The 21,069-nt window shown below is 39.3% G+C and overlaps 1 protein-coding gene across 4 annotated transcripts in view; it reads right to left on the reverse strand.

Annotated features, from left to right (window-relative positions):
• Positions 1-21,069, reverse strand: part of LOC124616771 (bifunctional polynucleotide phosphatase/kinase) — a 79,554-nt gene that overhangs the window by 44,589 nt on the left and 13,896 nt on the right. For all 4 annotated transcript variants that reach the window (XR_006979881.1, XM_047145160.1, XM_047145159.1 and 1 more), the window contains one exon: positions 20,420-20,737. Coding sequence is in view for 3 of the 4 variants with exons in the window: in XM_047145160.1 (XP_047001116.1) it covers positions 20,420-20,737 (318 nt within the window). In the remaining variant the exon portion in view is untranslated. The remainder of the gene's footprint in view (positions 1-20,419; positions 20,738-21,069) is intronic.

Genomic DNA, 21,069 nt, shown 5'->3' on the forward strand with positions numbered 1-21,069 from the left:
GAACTTGCTCTTCAATATATCCTCTCTTCCCGTTATCCACCAGGCCTCAATCTCCGCTAATTTCAAGTTGCCGCCACTCATACCTCACCTGTCATTCAACAACATCTTTGCCTCTGCACTTCTGCCTCGACTGACATCTCTGCCCAAACTCTTTGTCTTTAAATATGTCTGCTTGTGTCTGTATATGTGTGGATGGATACGTGTGTGTGTGCGAGTGTATACCCGTCCTTTTTTCCCCCTAAGGTAAGTCTTTCCGCTCCCGGGATTGGAATGACTCCTTACCCTCTCCCTTAAAACCCACATCCTTTCGTCTTTCCCTCTCCTTCCCTCTTTCCTGATGAGGCAACAGTTTGTTGCGAAAGCTTGAATTTTGTGTGTTTGTTCGTGTGTCTGTCGACCTGCCAGCACTTTCATTTGGTAAGTCACATCATCCTAGTTATAATTGATCCCATTTAGTGGAAAACATATATGCGAAAGTTACACAAAATAGCTAATTTCTTATTCATGCCATGTTTCAGACAGAATTATTATTCATTGTGTAATTTCAGTCACTAACAATACTGTAATTTACCTGGAAAGAACTTTTATAACCAGATATCCATGAATTAAGATTCATAAAAAAGCATGTAGAGGTGAAATTTTTAGCGAGCAAATAGAGGTTTGTTTCTCAAGTGAACTCGCTCATTTAAAAAGCCTTAATTTTCCTCTTTTCAACAAACATTTTACTTTTTTCAAACCCTTCCTATTTAGAAATATTGTGTTATATAAATTTTGAATTTTGAATAATGGTTATTTCCGAAATTTAATACAATACTTCCATGGCTCAGTTTTTTTTCTGATTCAACAAATGGCCAATTGTACTGGAAGAACTTGTTAGTTTGCTAATTATTCAATCTGGAGCAGTTTTCATTTTTAGTAACTTTTTGAAAGCTCTGTGAATCCCTGCAGAAGTAGAATTCATGTACATAAAATAGTAACTATACACTTGCTCTTTTTCTGGTAGGCCCGCATCTCGTGGTCGTGCGGTAGCGTTCTCGCTTCCCACGCCCGGGTTCCCGGGTTCGATTCCCGGCGGGGTCAGGGATTTTCTCTGCCTCGTGATGGCTGGGTGTTGTGTGCTGTCCTTAGGTTAGCTAGGTTTAATTAGTTCTAAGTTCTAGGGGACTGATGACCATAGATGTTAAGTCCCATAGTGCTCAGAGCCATTTGAACCAATTTTTTTTCTGGTAATATAGATCATAGATAAATAGGCCCACTGTCTTGCTTATTATAGGTTTGTGTACTCTAAATTTGCAATGTTTTGATTTCATAATTAATATGTAATTTTAATTTTTATTCTTAAGCACCTATATAAGTGATGTGCAGGACAATTATTCACAGTCAGAGGCTACTCATTTTGTCAACAATATGTACTGAGTGTTGAAGACAGTCAGCACCCTATAATCAAACTGTCAACATCTCTGTGTCACTAGTTCATATCAGTCAGACAGTCCCAGAGTTAGCTGCTGAAATATAAACTTCTTTGTGAATACATAATCAGTACAAAAGTCACTTCATACTTAAATTGTAAAAATCATGTAATAAGTTATTTCATGTCCAGATGTACAAAGTAAACAGCTGCTATGTGCAATGACTAAGTTACTAAAATCAACTTGACATCATTTGCCAGTCAGAACTCTACAATTAAAGTGTACTGTAGAAATGGTGCCATTACCAAAACAATCATAGGGTAGGTATTGCTGACCAATGATATATGAACTGTCTAAATTATTAAATACATTCTGATCATTGCTATATTACTGGTGTCAATAAATGTCCAAAGACTGAAACTCTTACTATACAGTGTCATGTTCATCGTTTAAAAAATGTCACTCAACAAAATGATAGCAGGGAGACGAACATAAAACAGGAAGACCGACACACAACGAAGCGGCATTACTGCTGAGGTAAATTGCAGGTCAGTAACCCTACAGCTAGATTCCCCTGAAACCATTTGCTACACAACTCAGAACATACCCCCCAACCCACTAACATACCACAATTCATACACTTCTTACACATTGTAAAATTTTACATTATCTTTAAACAAATATGATGAACTGACACAAAACTTCACATACAAAAAACCATGCTATACACTACCAGTAACCTGTCTATCTTATCTTTCTAAAAACAGTTAAAAAATGAAAAATGTAAACTACGTGAGCATTAGCTATCCCCTGGGGGGTGGGGGGGAACTACTAATTCATAAAAATATATGAAAGTTTTTTTTTGGAGATTGATCTATACTGAAACTACTAATACTTAAAATGGTATTTGGTGAACTGCACTTGCAGTGATGACTTGCTCAGCTCTAGAGGCCAAAATAAAGATGCAGAAGTAAAAAACAAACACACTATACACATATAAAATTGTTTCAATACAATACAGAAAGTACTGGTACAACAGTCTCCACAAAATTATGGAGAGGTTTACAAGGTTTACATTCTGAAATTGCTTCTTTGAAATGTAGGAATTTATTTTTCTCCCTGCAGCATGATTTTCTCATGACCTTATGTAGCTTATTGTGTTGCAGATAACAAAATATCTAGTTTTTGTACGTAGTGTGAACACAATTAGTGGAACTGAAGATTGAATTGCCCCTTTCAATTAGTTTAGTTTAAAATTTCTGATATCCCCATCTCATTTCTTGATGTGTTGCCCTTTGGTGCTTGTCTTGGTATCTTTGGCCAATGCTCCTTTAGTACTTTTTCTGACTTTTCCACAGCACGAGTGGCTAGCATTGTCTAAGATTCACCATCCGTTGCTGTTGGAAGACGAGTCAAGTCCGTGGCTGGAGGTTACATTTACATGTCACATCAACAAGTGGGGCCTTTACCTAGTCATTTATATTACAGCTGTCTCCACAGCATCTATGGTTGCTTGCTGCAACGGTGCAATCCAGGCTTCATTTATCTTTAGACTTATCTCTTTCTTGTTGAAATTACTGTAGTGCTTGGGTATTTTAATGGCTTCCTTTAACAAACAGATGCGGAAGTTTTATCCATAGAAAAACTCAATGTGTTGGAAAATTTCATTACATGTTCAGTTTCACATAGCGTGTGCTCCGTGATTGGCTACTTTTGTGTCACAATCTGCAATGCCATTTAGTTCGATCAACCTGCTGTTAATGCATCATTTGGTCATTTCAACATATAAAAGGCAATCAAATGAAAATGAGGCAGATGGAAAAAAAATAATTGCCATAACTGTTAATATATTTATCCCACTGTGTGACAAGATTGTCAATGCCTTCATGGAAAAATGTTTGCAGTTGCCTACAGAACCATGATGGAACCCACGGATGCACCTCTTCACCTGAAGCAAATCGGTTAGTGATCACAAATGTCTTTCTTCAGGGCTCCATAAAATATGTAAATTGTAAGGGAAGAGATCGGAGTGTATGGCAGATATGTTAGGGCTTCTCAGCGAAACTTCTTCAGTGTAGTCAAAACAACTTTGGGAATATGTGGATTTCTGAAGAAGACAGACTAATCTGTTGAACCTGGTAAAATGAAAGCAAAATATCCATGCAACTGCTGACCAAATTTTATTGTGAACTGTATACTACAGTTGCTCAGGAAATAACAGGTACAAATAAAATAATGAACAGAATGGGCAGTGTCTTGAAAAAAAAGGCTAAAGATCAATATTTTTTCAATGACAGTAACACAAAGGTAATGGAATGACATGTAATTAATTCAACTGATGCTGTGAGAATTACACTACGAAATTAAACACTAAAAGTAGTAGATGAGTTCTGCTATTTGTTAAGCATTGTAACTGACAATGGCTAAAATATAGATTGACTCAAATATAGACAGGAAATAACAAGAAAAGCATTTCTGAAGAACTTAAATTTGCTAACACTGAATACAAATTTAAGTCCAACAGACAAATGCTGATGATCAGATGAGTAGATCAGATTACTAATGAGGTGAAACTGAATCGTGTTGGGGAGAAAAGGCAGATATGGTATAACTTGACTGAAAGAAAGGATCAGTTGATAGGACACATCCTGAGGCACCAAGGAATAATTAATTTGGCAAGGTAGAAAACCGTATGGCCAGGGAGGGGAGTAAAACTTGCAGAAGGAGACCAGGGGGCTTTACTGCAATAAGTAGGCTCGAAGAGATGTAGGTTGCAGTGGTTATGCAGGCTTGCACAGAATAGACAAGCACCATAAACTGCATCAAACCAACTGAAGACCACAGCAGCATACAGAAGGTTTGTTCGCAACTACATTGTTAAGACTAAAAGTATAAGTTTGAAATGCTTATTATTCGCAAATGAAACATTATAAATTGACAATTATACAGTAATTTGATGTGAAACATCAAATTACCATATAATTGTCATTATCATCATCAGCTGTTCCACCTTATGGCAAGTCCAGGCAAGGCACTCTGCCCCCTCTCCCTGTCTAGTGCTTTCCTCTTTGGTTAAACATAGCTATCACTTTTCTCCATGACAATGTCCATTAGATGGCATCTTATTCTTCCTTTCCCCCTCTAGTCCTTACAGTCAGATTTTGTTTATTCATCTCCAAGAATCTCCGAGTTGAGCTGTCCTAAAATATCCGGGCCTCAGCAGCCAGAGACTGCGATCATCTGTGCATGAGTTGCATTTGCACGTGTGTGTGTGTGTGTGTGTGTGTGTGTGTGTGTGTGTGTGTGTGTGTGTGTGTGTGGGTGGGTGGGTGGGTGTGGGTGGGTGGGTGGATGGGTGAAGCGTGTACGTGCCTATTTCTGATGAATGCCTTGTTGGCTGAAAGCTAGCTTTTTAACCTAGCTTTTTAACAGTCTTCTTGTCATATCTGCGACTCAGCATCTCCACTGTATGGTGAGTAGCAACTACCCTTTTCATAATATTGTCCTAAAATATGATAGATGTCCTTTGTGCTCACTTTTAAAGTACTCTTCAACTCCAACAGAGAGCACCAGCTTTTACTGATTAAGTCAGATTCAAGTAACAACATATCAGTCACCAAGAAATATTTATTTCTTGCCAAAATATGTACGGTATCATTGCTCATTCCTCGAAGACAAGAAAGTTATAACAGTATCATCTTCAATAAGTGCAGGGTCTTTTGACTGCCAGCAACTGATGAAGGAAGAGCTTCTGCCAATCCACTGTTGGTATGTGTTCAGTCTTGTTTATGCATGAAGCAAAACTTGAAAGGAACAGATAAGTTTTAACAAACAATTTCTGTGAGAGGATGAACATCACATGTTAGATTTCAGACTAAAAACCAGATATTAACAACTAAAGAGTGGGCAGGAGCTGTAGCTGTCTATCCGTTAGGTCCATATATTCTCTCAGCACACCTTGCTGTCCTCAAGAAAATTTTTTGAAGTACTCTTCCAGATTTGCTACATGCTGATCATTTGAAAATAATGGAAACATTGTGGTTTATGCATGAATGCACACCAGCATATTTCAGTCACACAACTGGAGATGCACTCAGTCTAACATATGTGATGACAGATGAATACATAGGGGAGGACTACGAAGTTTTCTGGACAAGAGTAACCTGCCTAGGTGAACTCAAGTTAATCATTGGACGGTTTTATCGGCCAACCAATTCCACTGTAACAGTTGTAGAGTCTTTAAAACAAAGTATTTTATGCTCAGTAGCACAGAGATACTCCGATCATGCAACATTACTTGGAGGCAACTTTAACCTATCAAGTATAGATAGGGAAGTCTATGGATTCACTGCAGGCAATGCAAACAGATAGTCTATAATCATGTTAAGTAGCACTGAGCACATTTTCCAAAAAATGTTCTGAGCATCTAGTTCATCGACCCACACATAATGAAAACATTTCTGATGTTCTGGCTCCACAAACGCCTGACTTTATTGACAGTGTCAGCATAGAGACAAGTATTGGTGACCACGATGTCATCATGGCGACAATGGTTACTAAAGTCAATAAAGCTGTCATGAAGGGTAGAAGAGATTTTAGGCTGAAAAGAGCACATAAGTAACTATTAGCCTCCTACTTAGACAATGAATTGACATAATTTAGTTCAGTACTATAGTTGTAGAGAAATTATGGGCAATATTTAAACCGACTGTAAATTGCAGTTTGGAGAAGTAAGTGGATTACGGACGGAAAAGATCCTCCATGTTTTAATAACAAAATATGGAAAATGCACAAGAAGCAGGGATTGTTGCATTCTCAGTTCAAAACAGAACGCAGAAATGTCAAAAGGCAAAAGTTTGCAGAAATTCTTTGTCTATAAAAAGATCGATGCACGAAGCATATAACTCCACTGTCATACCTTAGTGGAAGATCTTCAGAACAAAAGAAAATTCTGGTCCTACGTAAAATCAATAGGTGGGGCCAAGGCTTCTATATGTTCTGGTACGGCAATAGAAGACAGCAAACAGAAATTAACAATGTGCTTTCAGGTGATCTGCCAAATTGTTGTTTCCATTTTATACACAATATTTTGACGACTGATCCAACAACCTGGACTCCAACCAGACTGTGAGCTAATGTTGAACTCGCACCACTATTTACATCCGAGTTTGGCTCCCAACACCCATTATGTCTTTTAATGCTCTTTTGTTTTACAAAGCTTGCACTATATTCTGTGAAACACAAACTCACTCAATGTTTTCCAACTCTGGTGGATGTGTTGGCTGATGAAATTTTAATCAATCGAGAGCCAAATCCTAAGTGTTATTTAAATTGAAACCTGTCCCTGTTTATCACATTTTCTGACCCTTTATCTTGATCAACTCCCTAACCATGCTGTTCTACAAACTTGGCATTTGCACTACAATATTTGTCTCATTGCATTTAATTTAATTATTATATATGAAGCAGTTCTTGGCGAGAGCTGATTTGCTTGGTAGTTTAGTCAGGTGTGTTGCTGATGTTCCTTGCATCTCTCCTCAACTGGGATACAATACACCCTGCCTTTCTGAGACTTGACCATATTTTAACATTAGAAAGAACGCTTTTCATCTTTCCTTGTTTCCATAGGAGTTAACCGATCTTTCCAGATAGTGGGCCAGCACAAGATACACAAGCAATTCTTTGCTTCTTTTCCTCGGTCTTTCTCAATCTCTTTCTCGGATGTTCTCGATTTTGACTGCATCGCCTTTTCAATTTGATGATCTGAGTACTCACTTCCTCCTAACACTGTTCCTACGTGTTCTGATTCTGTGTCATGGCTCTCCTTCTCTGAAAGTGCTTGAGATCCATGCACCAGAGCATTTAGCACCAATTTGCTTTGTGACAGATGTTTATCGCTCAAGGCATGGTGACCGAGGTCAGCATGCATAGGTTTCCTATATAGACTATGGCCCAGGGATCCGTTCATTCTTCTCTTAACTAACCCATTGAGCAAAGACGCTTGGCCCTCTTCTTCAAGTTCCATTGTGAATTTTTGAATTTTATATTACAATTGATAGAGTTTAAATGTTCCAGGAACTCTTTAAACTGTTCCACTTCATGTGCCCACATGACAAATGTGTCACCCACACACTGACAGAAACATGTTGGTTTCAATCTGGTGCATTCTATTGCCTGTGCTTCAGAGAGATCGCAGCAAAAGGCCAGTCATGGCTTTAAATTTTGCACTTAAAAAGTCATTCATGCAGGAGGATTATAAAGACATACCATCATCTGACCAACGCACAGACTCAGCAGAGAACAAAATAAGTATCTCTGGCTTTGAGAAGCAACTGAAAGAGTTAAAAACAAATAATCACCAGGTCCGGATGGAATCTCAATTTGGTTTTACAGAGAGTATCCTTTTGCACCGGCCCTTTACTTAGGTTCCACTTATCATGAACCTCCTGCCTGATGCAAAGTCCCAAGCAAATGGAGAGAAGCACTGGTGATTCCAGTATACAAAAAGTGTAAGACCAGACCCGAAAAAATAGACCAACATCCTTAACATCAGGTTGCTGCAGAGTTCTTCAGTATATTTTACATTTGGGTATAATAAATTTCCTTGAGGCAGAAAAACTTCTGTCCACAAATAAGCACAGATTTAGAAAGCATCACTCATGTGAAATCAGCTTGCTCTTTTCTCACACAATATCATGCCAGCAATGAGCAAAGGGAACAGTCCTGGACACCAGCTGTTCATCAGAGAAGGGTACCATCAGGATTGCTCCAGGGAAAGGTGATAGGACTGCACGCGTTCTCCACATACATAAACGATCTTATGGACAGGCAAGCAGCATTCTTACACTGCTTGCTGTATTACATTGTGGTGCATGGGGGAAGTGTTGTCTTCAAGCGACTGTTGGAGGATAATTGATAACTTGGCACTTCTATTTGGTGTGACGAATGGAAGCTTGCAATAAATGAAGAAAAATCTAAGTTAATGAGGATGAGTAAGAAAAGCAACCTCATAATGTTCAATTACAGTATTAGTGGTGAGCTGTCTGACACAATGATGCCGATTAAATACGTAGGAGTAATGTGGCAAAGCAACACAAAAAGGAACAAGTCCACGTGGTCAGTAATAGAGAAGGAGACTGGTCGACTTCGGTTTATTGGGAGAATTCAAGGTAAGTGTATGGAGCCGATCAGCTGATTGAACCACGACTCCTATCCGCAAGCATAGGCCAAGGGACATTATATGGCCTCCTGTGTGAGCATTTGTTTCGAACTTCTCACGAACCCACTCTTCACTAGCTGTATGCAACCATCCTTACTCCAGGGAAGTTTATCTCATCTATAAAGGAGACTACTTACAGAAAAATAGTGTGAACCAATCTGTTAGTGTGTTTGGGATCCCCATCAGGTCAGATTAACCCTTTCACTGCTGAGTACAAACTCACAGTGGCGCATCTATGTGCTGTCACAACGGTCCACACGGCATTGCTCACAGTGCTGAGCACAATGTAGTGTGCGCCTGTTGTGCCGAGTCATTATCATTGCACGCTCTTCAGTATTTTATTCTCACCAATAATTTCATACAATAAATTGTACTTTGAATATTCCTTATTTTTAAAGTTCCTAAAAGTAGGTAACATTATGAAGAAGCATTTTCCAGAATGTTTTTTTGTTTATGGCAATAATGTAATTCCTATCTCTCTCTCTTTCTTTCTCCCCCCCCCCCCCCCTTATGATGCACGTGCATAAAGGCCCATGTTTCTTTTACTGGAAATTCAATGGTGCTTGGAAAGTACCTTTCTCGAAGCCGCAATGGATTTTTCCTGTCTGATTATTGGCCTCCTGATATGCTTTCCTTTCTTGGTGGTATGTCTCCAAAAGCTTATAAATGAGACAGTGATGAAATTCGGTGATTGAGGTTTTCTTTCCAGCAAGCACGTCTAAGGAGTAAAAAAAAAAAGAGGTTTTTGTAGCATTTCAGTACTTCAAGTACTGGCATATCTTTCCTGTTCATGCAAAATGCACTTAATGCATTTGTTGTTCTTTTATGAATGTAGTGGAAGAGAGAGGGATTTGTGTACCAACTGTTCACATATAGAGTGTGTTTTAAAGCATGCATTTACTAAGAACACCTTCAAACTTATAAATCGGACATTAGCACTCCTGGCACGTTCAGCTCCTGTTGCATATAGATGTCATTAGCGCTGGAGGCATGCCAACTGTGCACAGATATATATGCTGCTAGTAGTTAAAGAATTAAAGGGAAACATCAAAACAATTCAGGGACTTGCTGCTAAATCTGTTACTGGTAGATTTGATCAGCATCAGAGTCAGGCCCTCCCAGTAAGGTGGCACAACGCTGTCTTACTGAACAGAGATTATTTTGAAAAATATGATTTTGTAGCTGGATGAGTGGGGAATAACTGGTGTATTGGAATCCTGAATAAAACCAACCTGTTTTCAGAAATAAGTGTTGCATTCATTATTGAACACTCCTCATATTTTTCAGTATCTACTCAAATCGTTTTGCCATGTAACTCAATGTAATGTACACATTAAAAGGTGTTGATTACCAATTACAATGTGCAAAAGGGAGATGGGGAGGGGGGCTGGGAGGGGGGAGTGGCAGAGGCCTTCAGAGAATTGCTTACAGATGTTGGCCAGGTGTACTGTGATTGATCATGAGGAGAGAGGTATTCAGCACATTGTCGACTGACTATGTGATGGGTGCTGGATTTTCACTTTTCTAAAGTGATAAGGGCATGTGTGAGCAAGAAACAGCACAAGTTTAGGGACTCTTGCTTTGGTACTGTTGTGTAAAGAAGAGTTTTATGTCTTCATTGTAGGTTGGCACCAAATTCAGCATTGATCCAAAATAAATGGTACAATTTAAAACAAACAAAGACAAGCAACCAATCCCAAATTATGTACCGGTTGCTAAGAACATCAATATAATGGCTAAATAGACTAAACCTTAAGTTTAGTAAAGCAACAATCATTTCTAAAAGGTAATGAAAAATCTCCAATTAATACAAAAACACAGGTATGTTCTAGATCCAGATTCCAAGAGTGAGGCTCGTACCCTTTCTTGCCCCCCCCCCCCTCCCCCCCTCGCAGATGACCTGTACTAAACAGGATGTAAATTGCAGACTAGCAATAGCAAGAAAAGTATTTTTGATAAACATTGATTACAAATTTATGTGTTAGGCAGTTTTTTTCTTAATTTTTCATGAAGGTATATTTCTCAGGTGTAGTCATATATGGAGATGAAATGTGTGTGACAAGCAGTATAGACAAAATGAAATAAGTTCTTTAAATGAGGCATCATAGAAAATTGGGTGTGTAGATCAAGTAACTAATTAAGAGGTACTGAGCTGAACTGGGGATAAAAGATATTTATGGCACAAAGTAACTAAATAAAAGAAGGGGTCAGTTAACATAACAAAAACCTGACACAAGACATAGTTAATCTGACAATGGAGGCAAGTGTGTGCATGGAAGAGGTTGGGGGGGGGGGGGGGGAGGTAAAAACTGCAGAGGAAGACCTAGGAATGAATAACGAAATCAGTTTCAAATGGGGAGAGCAATTAACCACTAATGAAGAGGCTTGCACATGACAGACTAGTGTGGGCAGCTACATCAAACCAATCTTCAGACTGAAGACTACCACCACCACCACCACCACCATCACAACAACAACAAAAGAGAGTCTATTTAACTTTTTGTTCACTTAGAAAATAGGTACTACAGCATCTAAAACACAATAATTCATCTACACAGAGTTTTAAAACTTAGATATCCTATTGTTGTGAATACTTTAAAAACACACACACATATATCTTATTTTCTTTCACTCCTTTTAGCCACTTGTCATTTGGCCTCTCTCTTGGTTTCTGTCTTCTGTTGTAGGACTTCCTTGTTTGTTATCCTCCAAACATTTTCTCTTCTCATCCATTTTCATTACACCTATCCGACTTCTCAAAAATTGCATTTCACTTGCTCACACCTCACTTTCCTCTCTTCTCACAATTTTTTTTCACAATGACATAAGTGTAAGGTTCTAGGTTTTTTACATCCTCTGGGCTTTTCTTCTTGAAGACAGGTACAATTATTCACTTATTCCAGTCTTCTTGGCTTTCTCACTTCCTTGTGTACAGCTCTCTTAACTCTATACACCCAATGCATGGAAAAAGAGAGAAGTAAAGAGACAGTGGGTGTGTTGGTGGAACATGTAGTGCTGGAGTGGAAGCATGGAAGAGGATAGTTGGGTGAAGGACAGTGACTAATGATGGTTGAGGCCAGGGGGTTTATGGGAATGTAGGATATATTGCAGGGAAAGCTCCCACCTGCGCAGTTCAGAAAAACTGGTATTGGTAGGAAACATTCAGACGGTGCAGACTGTGAAGCAGTCATGGAAGGGAAGAATGTTGTGTTGGGCAGCGTGCTCAGCAACTGGGTAGTCCAGCTGTCTCCTGGTCACAGTTTGTTGGTGGCCTTTCATGCGGACAGGCAGCTTGTTGGCTGTCATGCCCATGAAGAATGCAGCACAGTGGTTGCAGCTTAGCTTGTAGATCACACGACTGCTTTCAGAGGTAGTTTTCCTTGATGTTGGCCTTCACCTCAAAGATGGCTACATCAGTACCTTTGTCCATATCAAACCTACCAAACACCATCAATACCACGACTTCAGAGAGCTGCTACCTATTCTGTACCAATAAGTCCCTTCCATACAGCTTAGACACTGGTGGTAATCACATCTACAGTGATGAGCAGTACCTCTCCAAATATTCCAAGGATCTTATTGTGGCCTTCAGAGGCCAAAATTATCCTCTCAACATTGTACAGAAACAGATCTCCTATGCATTAGCTCTCCAGTCACCCACAACCTCCCACAGTAACACAGTTCAGTCACAAATGAACATGCCCCTCGTGACTCAGTACCATCCAGGAATGGAGTAACTGAATCACATTCTCCAGCAGGGGTTCGATTACTTCTCGTAGTGCCCTGAAATGATGAATATCCTACCCACTATCCTTCCCAACCTTCCCACAGAAATATTCTGGCACCCACAAAACCTACACAATATCCTCGCCCATCCCTGTTCCACCCCTGCTCCCAACCCCTTGCCTCATGGCTGATGTCCCTGCAATAAACCTAGATGCAAGGCCTGTCCCATACATCTTCCCAAAACGACCTACTCCAGTCCTGTCACAAGCACTGCTTATCCCATCAAAAGCAGGGCTACAAGTAAAAGCAGTCATGTGATCGATAAAGCTAAGTAGCAACCACTGCGCAGCATTCTACATGGGCATGACAACCAACAAGCTGTCTGTCTGCATGAATGAGACAGCTGGACTACCAAGTTGCTTCACTTCAATGACTGCTTCACAGCATGTGCCATCTGGATTCTTCCTACCAACACAAGCTTTTCTGAATTGCCCAGGTGGGAGCTCTTCCTGCAATACATCCCACATTCCATAATTCCCATGGCCTCAATCTTCATTATTCACTGCCCTTTGCCCACCTATCCCCCATTCCAGCATTACACAGCTTTCTATTCCAACAATGCACCCACAGTCTCTCTACTTCTCTCCATTTTCTCTCCCTTCCCACCCCCCCCCCCCCTCCACACACCTCTGCTAACCTCCCAACTGCATGTAGCTGCCCTACCCTGTCCCACCACGTTCCTGTATGCTCCCCCTGTGTTGTTGTGCTTTTGTGAATGGGGGTGTGTTGTCTACTTTAGCAGAAAGCCTTTTGGCTGAAAGTTTATTATTGAGCAGCATGTTTGTTGTGCCTGTTTGGAACTTAACATCTCCACTATATGAGTAGCAATCTGTACTTTTCAAAATATAACCAATTGTGATAATTACTGTTTTTAAGTGATGTCATCACAGACATCTTACAAAACTATATTACATGTCTTGCCTTAAAACTAGCTCGAGAGATAGTCGTAAGCCCATTAGTGATGTAATATAAAAATACACCTGTGCTCTTTTACGATGTCCACTTTGAAGATGGTATCAGCGACTGTGAGGTGGTTGTAACAACAATGATTACCAAAGTGCAAGGAACAACTACAGCAAGGAGGGAGATTTATATGCTCAACACACTAGATAAAGGGGCAGAAGTCTCATGTCTCACCGAGGAACTTTAAATGTTTAGCTCACAGCAAGAACATGTAGAGGAGCTGTGCCTCAGGTTTTGAAGAATAATTGAACACACACTGGATAGAACAGTTCGTGATGGGAGAGGCTCTCTGTGGTATACAGTCTCTTTAAAGAAACTTCTAAAGGAACAGACTACTGCACAATAGGTGTAAATAAAACCATGGGGCTATAGATGGAAATCTGCTAAATGAAACCCATTTGTCTGTCAAAAGGGCATTGTGTGACATCTCCAATAACTACCGTACAGCAATCTCATCGAAAGATCCCTCACAAAACCAACTGAAATTCTGGTCATTTGCAAAAGATGTCAGTTGCACCAACGTTAGTGTTGAGACACTCATGGATAACACAGGAACTAAATTTTAGAGTAGCCAATCAAAAGAATAAATGCTGAACTCATTTTAAAGATGTTCATTTCCGAATGAAAATCAAAAGAGTATTATCCCACAATTCATATTCTTGTACCAATGCAAAAATGAGTGGTGTAGATATTACACTGAGCTGACAAAAGTCATGGGATAGTGATAAGCACATTTACAAATGGTTGTACACAGGGTATAAAAGGGCAGTACATTGGCAGAGCTTTCATTTGTACTCAGATGATTCAAGTGAAAAAGTGTCACTTATGATTATATAGCTGCATGACACAAATTAATAGACTTTGGATGTGGAATGGTAGTTGGAGCTTGACACATGGGACACTGCATTTCAGAAATTGTTTGGGAATTTAATATTCTGTGATTCACAGAATCAAGAGTGTGCTGAGAACACTAACTTTCAGGCATTACCTCCCAAGATGGACAATGCAGTGGCCAATAGCCTTCACTTAATGACCAACAGCAGCAGTGTTTGCATAGAGTTGTCAGTGCTAACAGACCAGCAACACCGTGCGAAATAACCACAGAAATCAATGTGGGACATAGGCCGAATGTACTTGTTAGGACATCACAGTGATATTTGGTGTTAATGGGCTATGACAGCACACAACAAAGACGAGTGCATTGCCTGCAATGTTTCTCCTGGGCTTATGACCATATCTGTTGGTCCCTAGACAGTTGGAAAACCATGGCCTGGTCACACGAGTGCCAGTTTCAGTTGGTAGAGTTCAAGTGTGGTGCAGACCCCATGAAGCCATGAACCCTAGTTGTCAACAAGGCACTATGCACGCTGGTGGTGGATCCATAATGGTGTATGATGATGATGGTTGGTTTGTGAGGCACTCAACTGTGTGGTCAACAGTGCCTGTACATAGTCCCAACTTTTTCACAATCCAATTTTGTACACAATCCAATCTATTCACTGCCATGAATAATGATGATGATGAAGATGAGAAGGAGGAGGAGGACAACACAAACACTCAGTCGCCAGGCAGAGAAAAATCCCCAACCTGGCTGGGAATCAAACCCAGGACCCCGCAATCTAAATGCAGCAATGCTAGCCGCTAGACCGCAAGCTGCAGATTCCATAATGGTGTAGGCTGTGTTTACATGGGATGGATGGGTCCTCTGGTCCAAGTGAACCAATCACTGACTGGAAATTGTTATATTCAGCTACTTCATGTTCCAAAACAACAATGCCGTCATCATGGCACAATTATTTGCAACTGGTTTGAAGAAAAGTCTGGACAATTCGAGCGAATGATTTGGCCACACAGATTGCCCGACAGGAACCCCATCAACAATTATGGGACATAATCGAGAGGTTGGTTCATGCATAACATCCTGCCCTGACAGCACTTCTGTAATTATTGATCAATATATCTCCAAAGGAGTGCCAACAACTTTTTGAGTCCACATCACATCAAGCTACTGCACTATGCTGGGCAAAGGGACGTCTGCCACAATATTATGATTTATCCCATGACTTTTGTCTCCTCTTGTGAAGCACTGTCATTGGCACTGAGAAAGAGTGAAACCAAAAAAATGGAATGAAGCTCCAAGTGCCAATGGGCTTTTTAAAAGATTCTTTTCAGAATTTTCAGCTTAATTACCCTCTTTTTTTTAGGCTTAATATAGCATTTATCTACCACACAAAAAACTCTGCCCAGTAGCTGGAAGGAAGCCAAGATTACAACCATGTACAAAAAGGGTAGTAGAAGTGATCCCCAAAAAATAATGTCCATCTGTTGTAGAATCTCAGAACATATTCTGAGCACAAACATAGTGAGGCATCTCTAACAGAACGACCTTCTCCATGCCAACCACATGGATTCCGAAAATATCAGTCATGCAAAACCCTGCTCACTCTTTCTTCACATCACATCCCAAAAGTCACAGATCAAATCAGTCCAGCAGATTCAGTATTTCTTGAATTCCAAAAAGTATTTCACCCAGTACCATATCAATGCTTACTAACAAAAGTGTAGCTGTTACTGCATTAATAATTTCTTGCTATGAAGGATGCAGCATGTTATCCTGGACGGAAAGTCATGAACAGGTGTGGAAGCAGTTTCAGATGTGCCCCAGTGAAGTGTGCTGTAACTCTTGCTATTGATGCAGAAATCTATAAGGAAGACCTATCCCAAAAAAAAGCTGCAAATATATTCTGTCATGTTTTTATTAGATTTTACATGGTGCAAATACTAACAAATTTATTTGAATATTTAAAAATGTACAATTTTGAATGTAAAAAACCACAGAAAATGTGTATCAGTCCCGTTGGCAGGCACCTGGATCTTACAAAAGGTTTGAATTTTGACCTTTTAGCACATGTTTGCAGGTGGTGTGTAGCATAGTATTCAAGTTTTCGATTTTCAGAAACCTCTACTAATTTGAGAGTAGCTGAAAAACTGTCAAATTTTGGAAATTTAAAGCATATTGGCAAGTGCCTCTAATGGCCAATGCTGAACATCAACAAATGCTCTCCCCACCACTACAGTTAACGGGATACTCATTTCTGCTAATGCTGGATAAAAATGGCAAAAAATGCAAGCTTTTCATGGCAGCTGCTCCTAAAAGTCTAAGTTTAACAGCTATGAGCTCCTCTTTAATATTATGCCCTTCCTTATAACTACTAAGAAACGAAACAATATTTAACAGAATACACAAGAACATTCAAAAGTTAACACCTTGGCCCCTTTGGTCAAACTGGGCATCAACTTTTTCTTCCTCTAAAATTATTTCACTGGTTGGTGTTTCACCACATCCCAATTCCTCTCAGCATCCGCCTCGCTGACATCCCATCCTCCTCACTGAGATCCAGCAGGAATGAATTCTCGCATACATGACCACAACAATGTTTGTCCATGGCAGAGTTCAGGAGTCCTGCTTGGTTTGCAGTCACCATCTCCTGCGCTACACTCCTCCACACAGTTCCAGCAAAGAGTTTGGAGCAGCACATTTAGCTGTAGTTATGGGTATCCCCCCCCCCTTTTGTTGGCACCCACCCCAAAACTGATGGAATCTTTTTGTTACCTTGCCATGTTTGTACTTTTAGGAAGGTACGAAAAGAATGGTACTGGGCGGCATCATGAGTAGATGACAGTCTCACAAGTTGGAATTAGGGATTTGCTGCAGATTTAGAGAACAGTTGGTGGCAGAGATTGTCCACCATATCTCTGTTCATCTCCACTCTACAATATTACAAGAAACTTTTCTCATACTTCTGAAATTTGGAATGCTGTTGTCTCTGGCTGTCTGAAAATATCAAGGGTTTTTCTTGTATATGGTGTTGACTTTCATCTTCCTTTGTCCAAGCAGGATTCAATCACATCACAATTGCTTACTGCATGAAGGAAAAGAATTTCCTGTGGATTGAATCCGCTTGACGATGATGTGTACAGCATCCTGGGGGAATTATCCCCCCCCCCCCCCCCCCCCCGATTCTTCTGGAAATAGATGTTATTTTAAGAAAAAGCTAATGCTGTCAGCAATAGTGCTGAACAACACCTTCAAACAGGCTAAAACAATGTATTACACCGAGAGAATAAATAGCTCTCAGAACAAAATACAGTCAACTGTGAGTGGTTTCAGGACAGAATGTGGGTTCTCAGTACATTACACGACTCCTGTACGAAAATGAAACTGTTAGTGATCCACAAGAGTTGTACAAAATATTTAATAATCACTTCTTGTCAATAGTCAAAAAGATACATCAAAATTTTGTTGATACACGTAAATATGCAGAATTCTTACGTGCTAATGTTCTGAGACAACCGCAGCTACAGGAAAAAAGCAAAGACAAAGATGAATCAATTATTACATCAATAAGGGGGTTGTCCTCTTTGACAATTTAAAAACTATTTTTGCTTAAAATGTTCTCTGGGACGTCTACTTTATTCATTCATTCAAAGTTCGCCAGCAACTCAATTTTTGAGTTACAAGGCGATTTGTGAAAAAGTGTCTTCGAAAACCAACCGACATCCAATTTCAATATCAGCATAACAGACATTACTGAAATTATAAACATGCTCAAACTTGAGAGTGGACCAGCCTGTTACAACTTCTGCACAAAAGCTGACAAGAAGCATATCGAGCGAGCAGAGTAGAGGATGACAGAAAAACATGCCAAAAACGCCCACGAGACCACCTCGGTCACAAAGGAGATGGAGGAGGATCTCCTTTTGGATCAAGAAGGATTGTTGCATGGTCCAAGGATCACTGACTAGAGGTACACTCAACTTAACAACAACAAAATGTCAACTAAAACTTTAAACACGTTTTTCGCAAAACCACATTGTTCAAGTTGGCGAGAAAGATAATTTTAAAATGGTACACATGATTTTGATAAGAATTTGATGCTGGCATTCTAGATTGAATTCTCTATCAGTGAATGTAAAAGTTTTGCGATATCTTGAAAAGACATTCATTTCAAAGCATCACCATTTTGACAGAACTTAACATTTTTCAACTATCCTATGTATGCTGATACAAAATATACTGAAAATGATTTCCACAAAATTATTTTGTTTCAGATTTAGCATTATTTTTTATTTTATTTAAAAATAAAAAATATCCTGAAATCACATATTTTTCCACTTGTTCAAAGAAGACTACCCCTTTACAGAGCACAGACACACAGACACTCATGATTATGATGAAATTTCAAGGAGGATTATACAGCTGAGTGCACCATACAAACTTCTTTTCTCAGTCATGTGCACAATGCGTCTCTCATGCGTGGTCTGTTCCCTGACAGACTGAAATACTCATGCACGAATTGGTGAGAGAAAGAGAGAGATAATGCAGGCAACTGCTGGCCAATTTCTTTGCTGCCAGTGGTTTTGACATATTCTGAGAAATCAATGTATAGGAGAGGAGTAGCATGTCTCAGTACACATAAATTGCTGTCAGACTCACATTGCATTTTTCCGTCCCAACTGACTTGAGGCTCTGCGAAACATTTCCTTTGAGCTTAAGCTTCAGCCATAGAAGTTTCTTTGCATTCAACACTTTTCACTCTTCTGACCTTGGTTACAATAGCTAGCAGTTTTACAATTTTCTGCTTTTCTCCACCTGCTAAATTTAGCTAGATAGTTAAACATAGACATAAGTGAAGCCAATAAAATTTGAGGTGACTGTTGCGACGTTATCATCTACAGTGAATGACTGATAAAACAAATGGATCAAAAGATTCTAAGAATATACTAAAAATGTCAAAAGCAATTAAAACAGGTCTTTGATGACCAGTTTCTGTTTATTATCATTGGTCATCATTGTTAGCTGGCAGAAAATTAAATGCACAGCTACTTACACAGTAAACTTTGAAGTAGGTTGCCACAGAGAGACGCCGTATGAAAGAATGAATATTTGTCTAAATGAATTTATCAAACAGGACTCCAGAGTTCCTATATCCACTCAGAAAAATAGTGTAGAGCAGACTCAACCTCACAAAGCAGTAACCTGATGGGTAAAACAGCTGCAAGATATCAGAACAGTAATACATGACACACAAGCCGAAATGTGAGAAAATTTGAAAACATCAAGCACTTCTAGGTTAATATTCAGTACACCAATTTGCTCTGGATGTCTTCACGCCTTAATCTTACAAATGTATCTTGGAAGTCTCATGCAAATTTTACAAAATCATTTAAAAGTTCGTCCAGTCCGAACTTCAAATCATGTAAGCAGTTAAGTGGGCATAACAACAGGAGACAACATGATATTGTAAAACACCACTCCAAACGAGAATGATTTCTTGTCTGTTAATTCTATGCAGTAGTTGTTCTTGTTATTGTACCAGGACTTTCCTTGGCTGCTGCTTTCTCACAACCTCACTGGAATGGCTTTCATCCTATGAAGATACTTTAAGAAAATAGTTTATCCTGGTATGTTTGGCAACATTTACGACTGAAACGATCAAACTCATGGGAATATTGGGAACTGAGCAGACACTTCTGCAAAGAAGGATGAGCAAGTGTTACAAAAGATTGCAGCAACATGTTGGACCAGCATAACAGTTTTTATTTTCTAAAGCATAATTGTAATCAGTGAAGAAAGCTAAGATGCATAGTGGTTCAGAATCCACATTAAACTGTAGGTCTCACTGTAACTGTTGTACAAAAGCAAGAGCCTGTAAGCACTGTGGTCTTCAAACAAATCTTTGGGTTGAGGACATGAAAGCATCTTTACCTTTCCTAGGCATACTATGTTGTTTGATTGTATAGTGAAATTACAGTTTCGCGAAAGCAAGTTTAATATTTTATAGTGCATTTTGTTTGCATTAATTAACAGGTCTTTGAAATGAATCCCTCCAGTAATGGCTGAATTAACAAAAGAGTACAACTTACAGATACTTATACTTAATCATAACAAGTGTTTGGGTACCCACATCACATCAAATAACTTCCTTGTCCAATAATATTTAATACACAAATGACCACAGGAAAAAAAACTGGATCCTACCTTTTCGACTAAAACATTCCACATGCCAGGTGCTGGCTTTCTGTAGATACCTTTCCCAGTTGATATAAAAACTTGCACTGGAACACCAAGCCTTGAAATAATGTTTCTAATTTTACTTTTGAAATCTTCAATTTTCACTTTCCCCTTAGAAATTCCAGCCTGATTTGTGAAAAATACTATTTTAAAGCCAGAACTCCACAAATGTTTCAGTTTTCCAGGCACCTCAATGAATGATATTTTCCAGTCATCATTGTCTTTTGGGAAGACACGACCAGATTTTGTGAGGATAATAGTTCCGTCTACATCATAACCAGCTATCTGAAAATAGCAACAATAATAAACACAGATTAATTGACAATCCAAGTTAGATATCTTAAATACAACAACATGAACACCTGCCTACTAATAAAAGACACACACAATCCACAAGAAATTGCAGCATATTTTTGTGCATCTACCTAATAAATTTGTACAAAATAAATAGTTGTGACTATTTTTGCATTGCACAAGGCATGGTTGGAAAAAAAAACTAAATGTGTTGCTAATAGGATACAAAGGCTGAAAAGGACTTGCCCATTGCCTACAAAGGTCACTGACTGCACCACTGACAAATTTTCCAATCAGTACTTCAAAGACTGATACAAGTGTTT

The sequence above is a fragment of the Schistocerca americana genome, chromosome 5, assembly GCF_021461395.2.
Source record: "Schistocerca americana isolate TAMUIC-IGC-003095 chromosome 5, iqSchAmer2.1, whole genome shotgun sequence".
NCBI lineage: Eukaryota > Metazoa > Arthropoda > Insecta > Orthoptera > Acrididae > Schistocerca > Schistocerca americana.